This window comes from Vidua macroura, chromosome 5, assembly GCF_024509145.1.
Source record: "Vidua macroura isolate BioBank_ID:100142 chromosome 5, ASM2450914v1, whole genome shotgun sequence".
Taxonomy (NCBI): Eukaryota; Metazoa; Chordata; class Aves; order Passeriformes; family Viduidae; genus Vidua; species Vidua macroura.
Genome location: NC_071575.1, coordinates 14,496,077 through 14,517,980, shown reverse-complemented (window position 1 = coordinate 14,517,980; position 21,904 = coordinate 14,496,077). Strand labels below are relative to the sequence as shown.

The window sequence follows — 21,904 nt, the reverse complement described above, 5'->3', positions numbered from 1 at the left end:
TTTTGATAATGTACTCAATGCTTTGGTGGTTACAGAGGAATTTCCTCACAGTCCCATCTGGTGAAACCAGTATGCTTTAATGGAGAATAGTAATAGCTTTTGACGCTTTTATCTGAACTTCATGTGTCACATTTAATTCAGCTATGTTTTGTTTGCTTCAGCCTTCCCACAGGGAATTACATGCAAGTGGCAGGCCTGAGTAATTAATGGTAGGTAGCAATTGTCAGGATTTAATTTCTGAGATATTTGATGTCAGCCTCCTTTCTACTGAAAAGAGAAGGCTTGTCTTTGAAAGGAAGAGAGTCAGGCTCCTGATCTGGTGTATGAACCACTGAGGTGGAACAGGTGCTGCTGCTGAGAGTCAGAATGGATTAGGGTTTTGTTAAGTAGTTCAGGGGAATATTCTCAATAAAGTAAATAATGTCAGTAGTTTGGGAGCAGAGAGTCTTTGTTTTGTTTCCACTATACAAAAAAGAAGTATTTAAAAATGGTGTTTAAGGATTGTTTATTTTGGTCTAGCCTACCTATTTAACTGCCAATTTAAAATGGATAATTTAGATGAATGTGCTTTTATGAGTACTCTATAAACAAAGTGAGTGAAGACTAGATGCTGTGAGATAGAAAATGAGCTGTTAAGTGTAAAAGAAGTTTTAAATATCATTATCCAGTCAGATAACAACAGGAAATGCAGCTCTCTGGGATTGCTGGTTTTTGTATGTTTGGGGTTTTGTATGTTTGGGTTTTGGTTTGTTTGTTTGTTTTGGGTTTTGTTTGTGGTCTTCCTTTTGGTATGGCATTTTTCTATGCAAGACAGTTGTATTTTAGGTTGAGTGAGTCTATTCCTTCAGCCTTCTGGGAATAGCATACTGTATCTGCTGGCTACTTTTGACAGTGTTCCTTGAAGATGTTGCAAATGTACATGACTGCTATTTTATTTATGACTGTGTCATTGTGTTTCCAGATAGGATTTTTCTTTGGAAAGGCCTGGAGAGGGGGGAGTACCATGTGACAACAATCCTTTATGATTTCAATGTTGGTTTAATCAAATATTACTTTGTATTTTACCCACACCTGCTGATTTAAAATAATCCATTGGTTTTCCAGAAATGAGCATGTCAATGCAAACTATAAGTTTAGTTTTCTGTACTAAATTCTGCTTTGGGGACTGAGTCCCCAGAGGCCAATTAAGTGTCCATGAAAACCTTCATGGAATATTGAATTTCATATTGAAATCTGTGTGGTTAAGCACTTCCCTTTGATACATATTCCTCTTTGATGTTTTGGTGGGGTTTTTTTGTGTGTTTTTGGGGAGTTTTTTTTGCAATTGCAAAATTCCCATTCAGAAACACTAAATTAATAAAAGATTGCAAGATCTAAATAGCATTTACAATATTGCAAGTTCAAACTCTTATGCTGAGATTTGAATGCACAAAATACATTTTAGGTATTGGATATTTTATACCCATGTCTTCTTTTTATTGAATTTTTTGGAAAGATATAACTTCCTGATAAGTAGAGGCCAAGTATGTAGAGATATTTTTTTAATTTCATCTGTTTCTCAAAGATTATTTTCTGATCTGAAGAAGGTCAGTTCCTCCTTCTGCATCAGCTCTGCAGTTTTGCATTGTCTTCCAGTCCCCGTGTGTCTAGCTGGCTTCTGCCACCCTTGGTTGTACATAAAATTCTTTCTCTGCAATTGCCCATCACGTTTTAATGAAGTAGCTTTGATAATAGGCTATTTAGGTTTCCTTTCAGGCTTCATTATCCTTGGTCATGTGTTATCACTGGCTTTCTTTCTGTGCTGTGCTTCCTTGAGCCTGCCTTCCTTCCCCTCCCCGCTTTTGTCAGTGGCGGTCAGCAGGGAGGCGTCTGGCAGCTCCGAGGGCTTGTCAATAAGGAGGGAGTCAGAGGGCTCAGATCTGCGCCCCCAGTCCCGCAAGGCTTACTGCAGAGCCTCTCCGGCAGTCCCAGCCCCCGAGGTGGGAACGGACAAAGCAATTCTTGCCTGTCACATAAAAGGAATAAGCTGTTTTGCTGACTTGTCACTTCTTGCTCTTACAGACCATGAAGAAACAAATTCTGTAATTGTTAGGCGTATCTAATCAGAGTCAAATCAGGGGGGCATGGAAATGTTGGTGAGAAGTGGTAGTAATATAGTTGCTTGGGAATATTGATGTTTGACATAAGGACTTAGGGGAGAATGCAAGTGCTGGGATCCTTGGGTCTGGAATTCCTCTATTTTGTAGTGTCAAGTTAATTATTTTGTACCACAAGGGTAGCGTGTCAAGCTACATGGAAGGCTCACAGTTATTTTTTATACTCAGCAGAGCATATGGACTGTTTTGGGTTTTCTTTTCTTTCTTTCCAAGAAACTTCATGTGAGTCAGTGTCTCCATGGTCTGCTTTTCCAGTAAGAGAAGTTTTCCTTAGCATTGGAGTGTCTTTCAGTTATACAGCTTTACAGTGTAGTCTGCTATACAACCTGGAATAAAATGCATATACTGTAAGAAGAATATAGGCATTCTGGAAAAATACTCAAATCTTCTAAAGCAAACTGGTAGAACTATGCTGATACTTTCCCCCATTGCCTCCCCCTCTTTTTAACATTTTTTAAAATATCATAATAAATAGAACTTTATTAGAATCTTGACACATTCTCATGCAAATATGTTTTTGAGATATGCTGATTTAATCAGTTTTGACAGTGGAAGAGATTTTGAGGTCTGATTGTCTCCATCTTCAATGAGGGAGAGAAAGAAGTTGGAGAACTACATTTTTCCAATACTGTTATTCTGGTGTACAATCCAGTCAGGAAAAGATTTTAAATGTCTTATGACATCGAAATAATTGTGAAGATCCCCAAGACAGTAGTGAGAAAGAATTTTTGTCTTTGATATTTGTTTAATCCCTCTTTTCAAGGGCTCTTGTTTGATTTTGGTAAAAGAAAGAGGTAGGTGAAGAAGGCTGGCACAGCCAGGGAAACTTCTGACAGAGTTGGAGGTGCAATAGCAAAAGTCTTGTAAATTATCAGGTGGTATTAAAAGTGCTACATAAAAACAGGTGTGGTTTCAATTCTCGATGTTATCTTTTTATTTTATGTAGTTAGGGCTGGGTGTGCTTGTGGGTGTGCTTACTGCCTTATTACGACAGGCACTAAGATGGCCGCAGTGGTGATGAGGCAGGCACTGCTGTGAGCGCTGCCTAGCTGCTGGGTGAATCCTCATCTGCTCTCCAAAATATTTGGTGGCTACTTTGGTCAGTCTTGTGCAGTCTCGAAAATTACATCATATTAACCTTGATGCACATGCAATCCATATGCATTAAAAGAGCCATTTTGAGGGTAAACTGTGCTATCCTTTGTTTCCCACTGAAAAAATGCTCATCACAGATAGCAAAAACGTCCAAACTTCTGTTGCCACTGCTCCCCCGGTACAATACAAGGATGTCCTTGTCCTTCCGGTGACGTTGCCCTCAGCTCAGTGCGCTGGCTCTTGGCTTCAGCTGGAGGGTGGCTCAGTGTGCCTGGGGGAGCCCGAAGGAAGCAAAGCTGTGCATAAAGCTGCTGCGTCCCTTAGGCTCCTTCCTAACCCCCCGGTCATGGGGAACAGGAACTCAAGTGTCACGCACTTTCGTAAATTAATCTGCAGTGCATTATCTTTTTCTTTCCTCTTTTATTTCATGTTTGTGTTTTTCCTAATTTTGGCATTCTTCATATGTATTTCCTTTTCTTAAAGGCAGAGGAAGCTAAGTTAACGCTGCATATTTGTCACCAATGTTGGCCTTTCTCCCCCGCCTCCAACGTGCGCACTCCGTCTCCTTTTGCCAACCGTGATATAAATTAGCAAAATGTAGCTCTAGAGACTACATCAGATGCGGAGTGGAGAGTCAAATGTGATATGAAAATTGATGAAAGACCCATTTATATGTTCAACAGCAGCCTTTTCCTGTGGGTTATTTTCAGCATCAGCTCAGGAAATGTGCTTGTGGAGCTCTGTGGCACAGTGATATTCCAGCTGCATTCTAATGTAATAGTATGTGTAAAACAGTAAGATTTTTAGGTGGCACAAAATAAATGTGTAAAGAAAGTGATCAAAATATCAACTGAGTTTTTTATTTAAATGCCAACAGTGATATTAATATGCCACATTTACCCAGCATTTCTATTTGACCTAGTTAAAGATGTTTCAATGAATAGATTTACAAAACTGTGCAGCTATGTTGTTTCAATGCACTAGATAAAATTTAGGTAAAGAAATACTGGTTTTATTTTAGATGCTAGAATCCAGTGAGCTTCATTTAGAAACATAAGGTTTATGCAAGTTTTAATTTTTCTTTGAAATATCTTTGTGCTTATGAAAAACTGTTCTATTCAAGCAGAAGATGACTAAAGAAATCTTTTAGATGCATATAAATAAATAAAGGTCGTTTTACCAAACCTTCCATTCTGAAAGCTACAACCTGGGCCTTATGGCTCAGTGATTTCAACTGCTCAAAGTTCACTTGATTCTTTTGTTGTTTTTTTCCCAGTGGTCTTTGTGGGGGTGAGAAAAATATAAGTTTAAATAAATAAATTAAATTAAATTAAAGATATTTAAATAAGATGAAAAGTTTATAAAGAGTGTCTAAATCCCATTCTTCTAATTTGTGCAAAAGATTAGAGGAAGAGATAGCACAAGTCTAATCTTGCAAGCAGCTCAGTTATTCTTTACTCTTAGTCTGTGTTGCTTTTGACCAAACTATTTCATCCTCTCTTTTCTGACATACTGTCCAGGAAGCTACATCAGCTCCCGTGCATGCAGAGAGTTGTGTGTTTAGGAACTAAGCCACTCCATTTTTATTTCAGATCTAGGTCACTACCTTTGAGTAATCTGTTACTCAGCTTTCTTTTGTCATCTTCTCAGTATCTGCTATGTAAAAAAAACCCAAGTGCAATAGGATGTGCATTATTTTTAAATTGAGTGAGCAACTGTTTGAAGAGAGATATTGGAGCCCTGATTCAGGAATAGTCATGCAAAAACCATAAAATTAATGCTGAGTCAATACAGAAGATACTGGGTAGGGCCTTGCATGAACTCTGATTATAGTGAGCAGAAGTAGCTATGCATTGAAATGTCATTGTAGCTCTGGCAGGGTAAGGTCAATTTTATTTGAAATTGGCATTAATAGGGAGTTTTGTTCTCACTTGGTCTGAGATTTCCCTTTCCTATTTGATACATTTGGTTTGACTTCTTTTGTCACAATTACATTATACTTTTCCAGAAGTCTGTTTAGTGTGTGCTGGAGTTCTGTTGTGGTTTTTCTTTTTTTTTGTGTGACTGGAAACAAAGTGTTGTTTTTCTTCTGATTCTGCCATCCTTTCCCAATCTACTTCATCCCACTAGGGCCTGTTTTGTGATTGGAGAGAAGTTAGAATAAGAGGTCGTGATTGTGAACGAGTGGCATATTTTTCTGGTCCTTTTTTATATTGTTTTTGCCAGGAGCTTCTTCCAAAGGTCTTTCCCATGAGCATTGCAGCTCTCCCTATGAAACAAGAATTAATGATAGGGGAAGGCAAAAAGCTCTAAATTCTGCTGTAAATCTCTGTAAGGAGATAATTTGAGAGCTGTTTGCACCTTTTTTAGACTCTGCTTTCTAAAGTCATGCTGCAAAGTATGCTCATGACTGTAAATTCTCTTTACCTACCCTGGGAGACAGATAATCCCTAACTTTTGGTGGTGATGGAAAACACCAGTGCAGGGACCTCTTTCCCTCTGCATGCTTCCAGCCAAGAGTTTAAATCCCTAGGTTTTGCCACAGTATTTCACTTTACCAGTGCTTGAGACTGTTCCATTGTACCCTCCTGGATCATATTCTACTACATTGGAATAATCTCCGTTTGGCACCTTTGCTGGGATGGGTAAGATAAGTAAGACTCCTGGCCTAGGCTGCATTTCACTCTCATTTTTTGCTTCATGGTCCAATATGCCCAAAGCAGAATGGAAAAGCAGAGGGACATGAAGATGACAATGAGGGAGGGAATTTTTTAGCTCTAATGGTAGACAGTCACCATTGTTCAGAAGATCTGAAGTTCAGGTGACAGTTCTGAATTTATGATGGGTTAGGCTCCAGGTGCATCTAGAGTGATATGAAATTATGCTTTCTAGACTGGCTTGTGAAAGGAAATGTGCTGGTGTTGACTTCTTCAGGCTGGTTGTGGAGGGAAGGTATTGCAGCAAAATGTAACTCATTCAAAAGGTGCAGTAATTGATGCCTTTACTAATCTTGCTGATCAGTTATCTCATTATATATTTTCTTAAACATTCCATAGAAATGCACTTGTGATCTTGGTTAGTATTCATGATTATTTGTCAATCTGAGTGTCTGTCCTGCTTGTCCTGATGTCAGCTGTGCCTGGTTGTTCAGGAGCTGACCTGTCCCACTGTGGGCACCAGTTTTCTTGCAGACTTTTAAAGTGAGACCTCTGTCTCTCTTATCCTTTTCTTTTTTAATGTGGCTTTGCTGTGGTGAGTGTAGAAACATCTGAAGCATGCATGTGTGTTTATGTTGAACTTTCCAGGGAACTGAGGAATTGTCAACAAACGGTCTCACTGAAGATGACTTCTGTGAGCATGGGAGGCTGCCTGTGGTGAGCCATCCTTGGGTGCCTCTGGCCTCAGGAGCTCAAGTTTGCAAATCACAGCTAAATAAGGAGATAATTTGAGATCTGTTTGCACCTTTTTTTAAACTGTGTTTTTTAAAATTGTGCCACGGAAATATGGGCTTTGACTCTATTGATTATAGTGTGCCTGAAGTAGGGTTACTGACAGAATGGATTGCTTAATAAATTTTGTATGTTTTTTTAATGTGAAGCACATATGACAGATGCACTTTTTTTTTTTCTTAGAATATGAGTCAGCTGTATTTTTCTTTCATGAGTCAGCTGTATTTTTTTTTCATCTCATTGAGAAAAGTAGTATGTGCCATCTTGACTTGAGGATAATAAATGCTAAACTGAATGCTGCTGACTGCAAATGGTGGGATAACCTGGTTCAAGCAAGTCAGGTGCAGAAGTTTGCAACGTGCTGAGCCAAGTATAGAAGGAGCTGCTAGTGGCATGATCTAACAGCCTAAATGTCATAGCAACTCTCACAGTGTTTGTGATATCCCCCTTGCCCAGAAGTCCCAGGTGTAATCAGTGAGTGCCACAAGTAAGGACTGGGACAAAGAGGGTAGTTCTTGGTGTTTGTCCTGGCAAGAGCAAACTCCTGGCATTTCCACGTGGCCTCTCTCAGCAGCCAGCCCATTGCCCAGGAGGCAGCAGACAGCTTTCAAAGTGCAAACGGCTCTGAATGAAAATGCATTTCAAATAGATTGTATTGAGCTTTTGTTTTGATAGTGGATTTCTGTCATCAAGGATCCCGGCTTTTTGTAAAAAAATAGACACTAATTAGTGCATACAGTACATATGATATTGTTTAAAATAATTCTGTTTCAATTCTTGAAGTCTTTAAATTGAAATTTGAAAAGAGAACCTGGAGTCCACAAACTATTTTCAATTGTAGTCGCTCAGCTGGATGCTAGTAGTTTGTTTTCTAGATGTGATTCTTGAAGAGTGTTTATATTTGTAATTGAATCCTTAAAATTCCCATAGCAGCCTGGAGAGAATGTAGCACACCAGTGCCAAGCAATGCAAATAGTCATGGATTCATTGGTTTAGTTTGCTTTGTGGTGCTTTTTTTATTTTAAAGACCTTTGTAGAAGTCTGTTTTATTCCTTGCCATGCTGCCTGTGGCAGGATCACTCGCAGAAGGAGCTAATGAATCTCACAGGCATGATCTGTTTAGATAGTCTTAAAAGATATAAAGAAAATGAAGATCAAAATCAATTGTCATATTCCTTAGGATCACACCAATAAAAATTCATGTCTGGTTGCCTTTTTTCATGTTATTAGTAATAATAAGAACTTATTAATATCATTGACTTCTGACTGCAGAAGAACAAATGGCATAACGTTAGTGATGTTGTGTAAAATCATATTTGAGAGGGCACCTTGCTATCTTGCTCTCTTGCTGTGAAAAAGCACCATCTTTGGCAGAGAAGTTGAAGCCCAAGCAGCTTGGCTGCAATAAGGCAACCAGTCTCCAGTGCTGGCAGCCACATCAGCGCTGCGAGACACACAGCAGCATCCACCAGCCTTTCTCACACTGTCCACTACCCCTAGAGAAGAGAGATGTGATCTCAGCTTCACCTTTTTCCATCTGTGAGTCTGTCATTAAAGCAGAGAGGTGACTGATGCTGTAGAAGTAATCCCCCTGGCCTGGGTTGCATTTCATCTTCATTTGCTGCTTCATGGTCCAGTGTGCCTGAAGGAGAAATGAAAAGCAGGGGGACATGAAGACAACAACAAGGGGTGGGATATTTTTAGCTCTAATGGTAAACAGCCTCCTGTTGTTCAGAGAATCTGATGTTCAAATGAGAGGTGAATATTAAGCTCCAGGTGCATCTAGAGTGATATGAAATTAATCTTTGTGCTTTCTAGACTGGTTTGTTGGTGTTGACTTCTTCAGGCTGGTTGTGGATGGGGAGGTATTGCAGCAAAATGTAACTCATCCAAAAAGTGCTGTAATTGATGCATTTACTAATCTTGCCGATCACTAATCTCTTTATGTATTTTCTTAAACTCTTGATCTTGGTTGGCATCCTTTATTCTCTTAGTGCTTTGCCAAGTATGCTTGCTTTCTGTAACTGACTTTCTTTTTCCAAAAACCTGCAGTAATTAAATAATAAAGACACTGGACCATCTTTAAAAAGAAGCATTAAATAAAAGCAGAAGAAATTCACTAAACAAGAGGGCTATTAACCAAGCGTTAATTTCACTTCTGCTTTGACTTTTCAGGGGCATCTTCTGTTTGAGCACCCAAATCAGGGAATTACTTCCTAAATTGTTTTGGGATATCAATTTGAGTTCTGTATTTACAGTCCTTCCTCAAAAGAGATTCTGAATTTAGATAGGACCAAAAATATTTTATAGAACATTTTGTTTCTTCAGGTCTTTTACCATTGCATTTTCCCAGAAGTGTACAATAGGGTTCATGGAGGGAATCAGTTGGTGAGACATGTTTACAGCTATTGGGAGTATGAGGGGCTATGAAAAAAATGACAGTGTTATCAGCTATTGCCTTCACAGAGAACCAGTGTGCTTTTAGGTCTTAAAAAATTAGCAGCTGAATATGCCTTAGTTACTAAAATTGATTGCACGGAATGGTGATGTTAAAAACTGCAAATGGAAAAGCACTAATAATAGTTGCTTGCTCTCTGGGGAAAAATGAGGTACAAGCAGCTGTGAAAAGATGGTGAAATGCTGTAATGATACTAAAAGGATTTTAGATTAAATATTTTAATAGGGCATGTTAAGTTGCTCTCTGAAGTTCTGGTATGTATTTTTTAGTTCAGTAGGAACTTCAGTTTGTGTAATTTTGCCTGCATGTTGAAAGCTTGCTTTAAAAATAAACAAAAAAACATAAACACCTACAAAAAAAAAAAAAAAAAAGGCAATAAAATACTGGAGGAAGAGACAGAACGATAAAGCATAAAGCAGAGTATACCGGAGACTCCATTTAAAACAACAAAAGGATGAGAAGTGAAGAGTTTAGCAGTGTGCAAGGCTCTGTTCATTCAGCATTCCTACATATTTTTATTACTTACTGAAAGTAGGAAAAAGATCTAAAAATAATGAAGATCACACGGAAATGTGTGTAAAGCAGTAGCATGGGTGAATCTATTTTAGCAAATACTTTGGAGCTGTGGAAACTTGCTTTTTAGTACTTACGGTGATGCTAACACTTGAAGCCATTCCAATATACTATAAAATACTTAATGTTGGAGCATTCCATGGCAGAGAATCTTTCTGAATGATCTCAGTCAACCTTAATATTACTATTTGCCTTCTAAAGGAGCTGGAAACTGAGACTGAAATGTTAATTGTGACTTCAGGCTATAGTGCCCTATGCAGGATCCAAATCAACAGTGTCTGAAAGTGAAGCCACAGGTGCATTTGAAGCTTCTATTATAGGACAAATAAACTAGTCTGAACTACTTTAGTCATCTCTTGAAGACAATAAGTGTTTTTTATGCTGATTCCCATGGTAATAGCCTGATGGCAATTTTTAAGTTTTGACAGTTTATCTTGCTGTATGTCTTGCTAGGACCAACATGTTTTATTTCATTAGTATTTTGCTATTGCAGTAGGAAAATACAGCACAACATAAATGCATCATCCCATAAGCTGCTCATTCCAAGACAAGCTAATGATTCCTTCATTTTATGTGTGAAATAAAAAAGCCCCGCATCTATATTTAGATAACTTGCTCATGAGATACGGCAAGATGTTCTTACTCAGTGCACAGCACACTGAGTTGGCAGGGCTGGTGTTTCACATGACTGATAATGCAGAAGTTTCTATGGGTATTGCTGTGGGTAGGACAAAGAATCGTGATGAAGAGGGAACAAGATAGAGACAGTTCACAGTATCCCCAAAATACCTATCAGAAGAGCCACTTAAAATAAGCCTTACTGCATGCTTGTGGTATTTTGGAAAAGGGGGATTAATATGTGCTAGAAAAGGCTCTGTTTATTTAAAGATTTACTACTATTTCCAAAGGCAGTTAATGTGCAAGGGATTTCACTTTATCCAGAGATAACTTTAAGAGAACCATACATACACTTACGTTATAGATTACTTCAGAGGTAAAAGTACAGAAAAGAGTAATCAGTAAATACAGATCTGCTTTCTGTTTCACTAGAAAAGCTGTAGCATTTACCTTGAAAGGTTAAGGTGTAATGTGTGACGGGAGTTGCGTGTTCTTCAGCACGTGGCTGATAAACACAAATGAACACAGTAACTCTGTCCCCATTTTCTATGAAGAAGGGGACACAACTGCAGATAGCACCACAAAGGTATCTACCCCTGGTTCCAGTATTGCATCCTATCCCTGAACTGATGGCTTGTTTGATACTGGAAAATAGCTGAGTGTGAACTGACTCTTGGTCATTAATCATCTAATCATCCAATGTGTTCTTTCTTTAAAAAGCAAAGAAATGAAGGGAAAAAGTAATAAAAATACCACTAAAAAAACCCTCAACAAGATGTATCATGTGGAAGTGCTGGAGGGCTGTGAACTGAGCAAGTACAAGGTAAAAGTGGAGTAGGTACTGTATGTAAGATTTTTTACATGGCTCTCTCAGCTGTCTTCCTTTATATGAATAGTAGGTACACAAGCACCACAAAGGCCAGAAAAAAAGCTTACTGCTTAAACATTGTGATTTATAGGAAGAAAAAAAACTTATACAGTGACTGGCTGTCACGTGTGGGCACTTACTACACATCCTAAATTATCACTAGTTAGTTACTAAAATTTTTAAGTATTTTTTTTTACTGAAACTTTCTATTAAATAAGCTGATTAATCTTATGTTTTGAAAATGCTTCACACAACACAAGCCAGGTAGTTTGTTCTTCATCCTTCAGTGGTGAGGGGATTGTGTTTGTGCAAGTAAAACACAGCTTCACCTGGAAGTATCCTTGTTTCTGACTTCCAAAAGGGTGTATTTTCTAAAACTTCTAAGTTTTGGCATAGCTGCCCTGAAAAGTTTAAATGAAAAATGACAACAAAGTCTGGGAGTGGGCATCCAGTAAAATATGCTGAGGCAAAAGAACAGTGATGTCACAGGTGTGAAAACAATGTTTTCTTGATGAGAAAGAATCTCAGTTAAAGGAAATTAAAATGGCAATTAAAACAAATATTAAGGGTAGGAAAAAGGGCAATAAAATGTCTATTAACAAAAATAGACATTAATGAATAATGGACTAAAAAGTGTATTCCAGTGTGGTCAGAGATAAAGCACTTAATATATTTTGCAGTGGGGGAAAAAATACCCTTGGTCAGAGTTAGATTCAGTGACAGATGTGGATGGTAAAGCTGAGTAATTCAGTAAAGGAAGGAACAGCAGTAGTTTCTGTTGCAGGTTTTGACTAAAGCTGGGGCATATATCTACCTCATGTCATGCTACTGATGTAATAAAGATGTTTGTCATAATAAAAGAATATGAGATGGCATCTGCTAAAATAAATATTCTCAGCTGACTGTGACTTATATAAACTAGACAAGGAGTTTTCTGAATTGCTGAAGTTAATGAATAACTGCAGAAATCTTCGTTTCCTGTTAGCATGATTCCAGGGAAAGCTCCAGTAAAAAGCTGCTTTTTTGCCTTCCTGAAACTTCTGGAGATGCTATGGGAGCTGTCCCTGGCATACACCATATGCTGTTGTCATCAGCACTCATCTCTCTGGTGGCTGCCGCCTTCCTGCATCAAGCTGATCATTGCCAAACAAAATAAAGGGGTGTCTCTCTGCACCCAGGGTGCTGCAGTCTTGGCTCAGGACCTTGTTGAACTCAGTGATGACCTTACAGTCGCCTTCCTCCCCCCGCCCCATTCAGTTCTGGGAGACAGTAACTGCTTGGGAGTTTCCCAAGTCCTTCCTGTTGTCATAATAGAACCAAGTTATTTTAATCTTCTCTATGTCTTCATGGCTGACCAAGGTCTGTCCACAGGCCAGCTAATCTTTATCTCCAAATATATTTCTATTTGTGATCAGCATTTTTGTGTTGGTTTGTTTTTAACTCTATCTTGAGCATTGTGTTAATAAACACTTTGCTGTAGCAGAATCCCCTTCCTTGACCTGCTGGGCACTCTTGCTGAGGGTGCCCCCAGTCCCTCTGTCCACGTCGCTGACAAACCTGTTTAACAGCACCAGTCCCAATACTGAACCCAAGCCCTGAGGAATACTTCTGCTTTTCAAATTGCTAGCAGACACCTTCTGTGGGATCCATGGTGACAGGTTTTCTTTCTGGTAGCTATCACAGATAGAGGTGGCAAGTCTGAATAGTTACCCTCCATCCCTCCTTTCCTTTGATTCAAAGCAAGGAAAAAAACAGTCACAGCTATACCCTGCCTCGAGAGGCAGAGAGCCAGGAATATGGAGACATGTGTAGCCCTGGCAGTTGTTGGCTCTATAAAATTAGGTGTTGGTCAGCCCAGTGAGATCTCTGCTGGCTGCAGCAGCTCATGGACAGGGGTTCCTGGATTTGCTTTTTGTTTTGATGGATAGCTAATCAGTTTTGACTCATGTCAAAATAAATCTGTGGCATCCCAGCATCTTTTTGCAGACCTTGAACACAGATGACGTGATTTTTAGATAGCTTTAGTGTAATTGGAAATTATTAGATATTTTTAAGGATTAAAAGTAGGAACTCAGAGATTTGCTGTGTTTCCATGTAACCTTCCAAAAACTTAAGGCTGTTTCCTCTGGTAGGTTTTCCTATCTATCTTTCCCTACCCCCTTTTTTATTTTCTTCTAGAATTGTATTTCTTATATTGCTACTGAAGTTGTCAAGGCTAGTTAGAGGAAGGAGATTGTGTGCCTGTCTCATGCAATTCCTGTGTCGCAAATATGGCTGAAGCTAGTAAAAAGAGACCTCTATAATGATTGCTTAGCAGCAGAACAAGGTTGTTTTATAGCTTTTGACAGCTATTCAAAAGGTGTCTGTTTCTGGGGGATGGGTGTTCTTAATTGCAAAAGATTCTGCTTTCCTGCTTTTAAGAAGAGTTGTTGGACAGAATAGTTACGATACTGCTGTCACTGATGCAGTTGTTTAGCATATGCATTGGGAAACAGGCCTGTATGTACACATGCAACTGGAATTTCACAAAGAAAGCTCCAGTGTGAGTACCATTGCTGGAATAAGACCTGCTGCTGGGAGATAGAGGATAGCAAAATGGCTATGATCTTTCTTTATCCTGTACACAGTACAAATACTGCTCTATACATGCACATAGCAATAAAGGGAATAGATTTATCAGAGTTTGTTGTTAGGCAAACTCTGATGGACATGAATAATATGTGGCTTTTGCTTGCTGTCAGTGAGCATTGTATCAATACTAGCATATATAAAATGTTGCAGAGTTATGAGTCCGCTGTGGAAAAGCTTCCAACTGTTATAATCTTCAGACTACCCACAATGTTTTCAGGGTGTCTGATACCAAGTAGATAATATATTGTGGGATGAAACAGAAAGCTCTTTACATAAATGAAGTATGATGTATATATTTTAATACTAGGTCCTTAGAAGAACACCATCATCATCCCAATGTAGTAATAGGAGATCTTCAGTCAGATGAAGAAGATATCATGAACAGTTCTGATGAAGATGATGATACAAATTCTGATTCCAGTAAAGGGGAGACTGATCCTCAAGAAGATAAACAGGTATCTTTTTATCTTTATCTTCTGAAGCTATTCCTCACTCTTGCAGTATTTCATTAGTTGTAACTTGCTGGGATATTTTCAAATGTAAACCACCTGTTGCCTGTTGAAGTTGAGGTCTGACCTTCTGTTACCTTCCGTGAGTGCCAACTTGGAGTGATTTTCCTTATTTTAATTTTATTTCTTCTTCCAATGAGGATCAGGGAGACAGTGTTAACTACTCTGAATGAAATGAAGTTATGAGGGTCCTGTCCTCCCTTTGGGAGTACCCATGTTCTTATTTCTCAGCCCTGGACACCCTGAAACCAGCCTGCCTGTAGACCAGTGCCTCTCCTCAGCACCAGTCCCGGCAGCTGTTTCCTTTGATAGTAGTTATATCTGCTTCCTTTCTTTAAAAATAATTAAAAAACAAAACAAAAACAAAGCCCCAACGAGACAAACAGAAAAACCCAATGAAACTTTTTAATGCTGGAAGAGAAGACTTGGCATATAGGGCCTGAATGTTGTTAAACCAAATGAGAGGACTAAACTGGGAAAGGGAAAGAGGCAAGGGAAAGCTTGTTCCTGTGAAACTAAACAAGACTTTACCTGTACAAGCTAACTTACCTTGCGTGCCTCTGCAAATGCCTTCAGCCTTTCACAAGAGAGTTTTACAGGGAAGTGTCCCCATTAGGAGGGTTCTCAGGCAGGTTTTATGGAGTAACTCAGCGCTTGCTGTGAGGCATCTGCTGCCGCTTGCTTCAGCTGCCTGCGGCACGTGCGGCCAGCAGCTGGGAATTAACAACCAACTTCCTCACAGCGAGAGCAGCTGCAGAGGAGAATGAAGCAGTCTCTGCATCGGTCATCAGCTGGGCTTGTTTTATTTTTCCTTGCTGCAAGCATCTGGCTGTTTTGATGCTTTATATCTGTTAGGGGACTTACAGGGCTTCTTTCCAGTGTTGTGCCAGAGAGCCTTATTTGAATCCCTTTGGTTCCCCCATTAGAGACTCTCAGAGCCAGAGTATCTTTGTCTGAGCAAATGCAAAGTGGCCCTTTCAGCACCAGCTGGTATGTGAAAAGTCTTTCAAATGGGGTTGAAAACAGACTGTGATATTTCATTTTGTAATTGTTTAGTGGTAGCATCTTGTTCTCAAAATACTAATTTTCATCTCATTTGCAACTGACACATCTACAGTGATGGCACATACTTTGCTCTGCATAATTGACTTACTTGTGAATTCAGTCTTGCAGGGAGTGTGTCAGCTGTGCTTTCTAAATAGGCACAGAGGCCTGAGAATAGGTGTTACAATCCTGCCTGAATGTGATTGACCCACACTGGACAGATCTCAGTGTTCTTTGGAAATAAGTTAATTTCATATGTAAAATTCCAGATCTGTGTGCAGATGTCTGTCTAGATAGTATATAAAATAAATAATGTATTTTGCACATATCTGGTGTTATACAAAAATATTTAATTTAGAAATTAATTTTAATTCAGTAATTAGGTGTGATGTCATTTAAATTCCAATGAAAAAATTAAATTTAGATTTATTTTTTTATTTTGAATACAACAATATCATTAAAACCAACCTATGAGTACTATCTGTTCCATGGTTTATTTTCCAGCACTTGAAACTAATTTATAGGTTTCAAGAAGAATTCAATCTTCAGAGAAATCTTGCAGCATTAGTGCTTATGAACCAAAGTTTTGTGGATAAAATGCAACTGATACCTGATTTTCTAGATAAACTGTTCAGTGCCCATATTATGCTACCACACTCAATACAGCCTTCCCAGGACTTCCATCTCACTTGAGTTGTATATTCTGTGACGTTTTCGGGCTCCTCATCCTCTCTTTCTTTGCAGCCCATTAAAATGAAAGGCTGACTGTGCAATGGACATGCTGACAGCTGGCAGCAGAGAAGCATATGGCAAACCATGAGAGCTGTTTTGGAGAAAGGTGTTCCATCTGAGGGAACTCATACATGGAAGTTAAACTGTGTAGCAAACACATTTGCATCCTGATGCCAGCCCCATTTGCTTTGTTGTACCTATTACCTCTCTCTGGTGTTGGACAGTGCCATTGGTTTTTTTGGAAGCCAAACGTGTATATGAAACCCAAAATCATCTCCACGGTGTTTCATGAGGATTACAAGGCTCACATATCTGCATCTTTGGAGTACAGTTGCTCTGTAGTCCAGCAGCTCCATTAGCAGATTGTCAGAAACTGTCTTTTCTCTTCAGTGTGATTTTTTTTTTTTTTTCCTCCTGTCATCTTGTTTTTCACTAAAGAAAATGTATATGTCCGTTAAGATGTTCCTGAAAGATATTTGAGTTCACTGCAAATATTATTGTTGCTGTATTAATCAGAAAAAAAGAATCAAGTAAGATAGAAATACTACCTGTACTTTAGTACTTTTGCTAAACCAGTTATTGTTGTTTGCTAGAACTTCATTCATTATGGGCTTCAGTGCTTCCTGTAATAATTAAAAGAAAAGGCTGACAGGCTGAAAGGCTGCTCCTAGCTAATATTATTGTTTCCAGATACATGTTAAATTGATTTTCTCACAGATCCTGAAAAACCAGAAGGTGTCAAAGCCAAGGGATTTCAAAGCAGTATGAAGTGTTTTTCTTAGAAGTAACTATCAAATAATTACATTGAATTTAAGGAACTAATAGCTGGAAATGATCTTTATGACAGTTTTAGTAGGTGCGTAGTTTAACATGTAATTTTATTTGCAGGGCAAGGCAGCTGGAAAGAAAACAAAGGTTTACCACATTGCCAAGGAGATCATGAGCTCAGAGAAGGTGTAAGTGTCAATGCTATACTTAATAACTACTCAGTTTATTTTAATTGGGCAATTAAAATGTAACTGTTTGCTTTTTCTTGCTTTTCTGATAGGTTTGTGGATGTGCTAAAGCTCTTACACATTGTAAGTACTTAAAAAAAAGCAGTTTCCTCTTCTATTTGTTTAATCTATTAAAGTTTTATGTTTAGGCTTTATATGCCTTTTTTCTGCTGCATCTACATATTCAAAATATAAAAATTAATCTACTTAAGCTGAATTTTAATGTTTCATATTTTACATAATGAATGAATATTTTGGTGGTTCCTTCTGGATCTCCTTAATAATTTATGCAGTTTCCAGTTGAGTGTGGGTATTGAATACTGAAAATTTAATATATATCCATTTATGTTAATCAGAATCATATTTATAAGCCAGCACAAGCTGGCTTATAAATATGTACATAGCAACAAAAATAAAGTTTTTGGTTAGAATAACTCCTTAAATGGTGGGGGGAGACAGGAACAATTTATTTTAGAAATGGTACATTAAAATGCACATTCTTGAAGTAATCCAGTTAATAGCTAATAGCTGTAATGGTGCATCCATCACCTTGGCAGTGTATTTTTGGGAGGCTGCAGCTCCCTGACAGACATTTGCCTTCTGATAACACCTGTGACTGTAGTACCTGCAATGTGTTGTACACAGCCAGGGTTAAGTATTTAATCCGTGTTTGTGCAGATCAGTCGTGTAAAACATCCTGTGTTGAAGGTGATAATAGGAAATTAATGAAGAATTTTTCTTTCTCTATCTCTATTTTGTGTGTTTTCTGTCAAGTTTGAACTGATATGTGTTTGTACCATTTTGTCACTCTATTAAGTGCAAACATAGTGGTTTTTTTTTCCTTGGGCAATAGAAGTGGTTATATTGCAAACAGATGCACTGGTCTGTCTCAGTCCCTTGAGAAGTGTGTTCTGTGAAACTGGGAACAAAGGCTCTTATAGATGGCTGTTATACAGTCCTGTAATATGGGTTTTTTTTTCAGGGAACAAAAAACTCACCACATCTTTTGCTGATTCCTCTTTTGCTTTCCTCCTATTAATTGTTTTCTTGATTCTCTTCAAGCTTGGTTTTTATGAGCTGGCTCAGTCAGTTGCAGCTAATATATAATTTATATTCAACATGGTTTCTAATACAGAACTCAATCTTAAATATTGGTAAAAGAAAAAGAGTTGTCCTAGGCAAGTTTTAAGCTATGTAATTTTAAGTTGTCCTATTTTTCAGACATTTAACTTATTTGTTAAAGGTATCCTTGCTTTTCAGTGTACCAGATTTTTAGGTAATATGTGCAGTACTGGAAGAAAGGCTGTTGGTATGGAGGATGCAGGCAAGCAGAAGAGCAATGCGAAAAAGGGAAGAGTAGAGAGCCTGGGAAGTTTCTGGGATAAACTTAAAGCTGTCCCCACAGTGTAGATGTGCAGTGGTGTAGGATGTGTTTTGCTTTTCCTTTAATGGATGATTTGCAACTCTATTCATGACAGTCTCCTAGTTTCTAGCTGCCAAATAAAAACTATTGGAAATGTTTTTGTTGGCTAGCAGTAACAATCAACATGTATTCAGCCTGGTCTAACAGGGAGGATGCTAGGCTAGGAGTTTAGGAAATACTTTGTCCTTAACTTGTCAGTTGGCCTGCAGCAGGAACCTTGGTGAGTGTCCTTGTCAGAGAGGGCACTGGTTTTGAGGCTCTGTGTGTGTGCATTCTTCATTAAATAAAAAGTGCCGTAGCTGAGAAAGGTTGCAGACACCCAGTTTTTGTTTCCACAGAGTGGTATGCCTGAGGGTTTGTTGGTGTATCACACACATGATTAAATCAGTTGATTTAATAATATATTTCTTATGGATATTATTTTAATGTTGATAAAATTGTCCTCTTGATTTCATGTGCACTGACCACTTTGGCTTACTAACTGCCAGTCAACAACCTCTGACAAATTTCTGAATTAGAACTTAGATTCTCCCCAGACTGGGCTCTTTTACCCATAGTAAAGATTTGGCTTATCGAGGGATGCTGCATTGCACCTTCTGAGCCATCTATTAGTGGTTTTCCACTTGAAATTTAGTGACAAATTCCATTAGCAATGATCTGAAATGAATAATACTCTCTTCAGTATGTTTTACCAATGTCAGCTAAATGCATCATATGGTGCCAAGGAAGAGGACTGTTGATGTAAGAAAAATCTTTTTAATTTGCTTCATCTTAGAGCCTTTGAAGTGGAATCTGAAGCAGTTGAGGAGGTAGGAATGTGACTGCAAACTAGTTACAAGCACCACTGAAATTTTTTAGCATTTTTTTCTTTCATGTTGACAAAGTCAAGTTAGGTGGAGCAACTCTTCCAAGATACCAGAGTGCCAGCCTATGTGGACCTTGTGACACACTACAAGTGTATCCGACTGCTTCTGTTGAAGACACACTGCAAAATTATAAACACTTGGTGATACTTCTGTAAATACTAAACAAGCTGGTCATAACAGAGATAAGGGACTCACCTGGCTTTTCACACAGCACACAGTCTCAGACTCAGCAAATGGATTTGCTTGAGGACGTGATCAAACATTAGATGTAATCTTGAATTCTCTGTATTTCTGTTACTGTGTTAGTGCTCTTTTAGGGTGAGATTCCAGTCAAATGCTTTTAGAAACTCCTGGAAACAAAGGAGCTTAAATCAAACTAGCTCTTCAGTATGCATGTTTATGAGATGGTTCATGGATTGCCTCCTGAGAGTGAGCCAGGGTTGAGAATATGGGAGAAGTACTATTTTTTCCTAAGGACACTTGCAGAAAAAAGAAACTGTGAACTGGGTATAAAACACAAGTGACATAAGAGAAACAAGCTTATCACTTCTCTCTGAGTTGCCCTGTGCCTAAAAGACACCCAGTGTTCCTGGAAAAAGGAGCAAGGCGGGATTGGTGTCCTTTGTACTTCTTTGTTGTGGGATTCTTTGGAGATGGTTTGCTTTGCATGAGTGAGAGGACCTCCTCAGCAGTGTCCTGGCACTGTGAGGGTAAGCTGTCTGGCTTATTTATTGTCATTTTTTGGTACATTTTTGTTCTGAATTTTGTTCTTTTGCCAAAACCCTCCACTCTTTTTGTTTTTTGATTCTGCTTCCTCCCTGCTGCTGTGGTATATGCAGCAAGGCTTCTGGTCCAGCAGAGGAACTTGGTTTTGTGCGATTACTCCTTCCACTGCAAGGCTTAGTGTGTAACTTTTTGCTGTGTGAAAAGAAAAGCTTAGGCCTGTGGGCTTTTGCCTGAGCCTTTAAATCTGTGCTTCTGACTTAGACCCCTGTTCTGTCCATATTTGGACTCTGAGACAGAGTAAGTAGGAGCTTGTCAGCAGGCACCTCTTAGCATTTCTGCAGCCACAAGATCAACCTCTTACTGCAGAAGGCAGATAAGAGGTCAAGCATCGTTTTCTGTTGTGTGTCCTTCCCGAGACACAAGAGTGAAAAATTCTGGTTTAATGTTACCATTTTTCAGAAGAAAATGGCAAAATTCTGTATATAAAAACTACATATAGTTTTATACATCTAGATAGATAGATAGATAGATATAAACTGATGTCTGTTGTAGCTAAGCATTATGAAAAATAATTCATAGTAGATTTGAAAAAAGAATGTAATAAAAAATAAAATAGTTATGGTCTTTAGAGCAAAATTCTGACCTCTGGTACTGGCTTACAACTGACGTACTGTTTGACCGTGAAAACTTCTCTCAACATCCAACTCCTTTTCCTCCATCTGCAAAATTTCAATATTTGACCAGCCTGACGTGAAAATGTTGATAAATTTTTGGTCTCTGAAGTACTGTAGAACTGCTAAGATATTTGACAATGAGTTCGAACTGTAGTCCTTCTACTAAGAAGACTAATAAAATCGTTTTAGTTTAGAAGGAAATATTGTTCTACTACCCAGCCTATTGCCTGAAATAACATTCTGGGAATATGGCATAGTCAAATCATTGATTATTGTAAAAAAATCAAATACATTATTTCATTAAAGGCTTATAAATTATTTTATTACTTGAGACAAAAGGTGTGGAATTGCTTGGCAGCTTTCCAAAAGTAATGGCATATGTTTGAAAAATATGATCCACACTGAGTCATAGTCTTGATTAACTATAGTTGCTGTAGTTTAACTTAGCAGTTTATGGCAAATTGTCTGACTCTAGCTAGGAGTGCCTATTTATATTTTAAATAATCTATTTGTGAAATCTTCTGTAGCTGTATTGCTAAGCAGTCATGTTTACAGTTTGTCACATCTAGCAGCCTGGCTGTTGTGAAACTTCCTCCTCTTCCCTCCTCCTTCGCCATAGGATGTCTGTATGTGTGTGTATTCCTTGAAAAGCACCCAAGTGCAAACATACTTTTTTTCCTTAAATTAAACTGATATTTGAGCTATTCTGCGGGTGTATTTAGCTGGGGGAGTTGTTCTTCAGTTCTTCAGTGTTATCTTTTTTTTTTCTTTTTTTTTTTTTTTTTTGCTGATGGTATGTTCTGGGAGAACAGATCTAAGATGAATATTGGTTGAAGCTTTAGGAATAGAATACGTGACTATGTTTAGATTATGTAGTACTTTCTCTTCCTGTTAAATTGGCAAGAAGTTTTAATTTCACCCGTTTGAAATTATCTTCATTCAACTATTAGGTACCTGAAGGTGCACTTGGCCCAGTCAGCAGTGAGTGGGGTTTTAGTCTGCTCAGTACCTCTTTTGGTTTACAGCTAAAATTGTCCTTTGCTCCTTAGACTGACACGGGCAGATCACTGCAGGCTGGGAATCCTCT

At 38.4% G+C, this 21,904-nt stretch overlaps 1 protein-coding gene across 1 annotated transcript in view; it reads left to right on the top strand.

Annotated features, from left to right (window-relative positions):
* Positions 1 to 21,904, top strand: part of FGD6 (FYVE, RhoGEF and PH domain containing 6) — a 72,510-nt gene that overhangs the window by 14,666 nt on the left and 35,940 nt on the right. Inside the window, exons 3-5 of the mRNA XM_053978164.1 lie at positions 14,156 to 14,303; positions 17,022 to 17,089; positions 17,182 to 17,212. Of these exons, the coding sequence (XP_053834139.1) occupies positions 14,156 to 14,303; positions 17,022 to 17,089; positions 17,182 to 17,212 (247 nt within the window). The remainder of the gene's footprint in view (positions 1 to 14,155; positions 14,304 to 17,021; positions 17,090 to 17,181; positions 17,213 to 21,904) is intronic.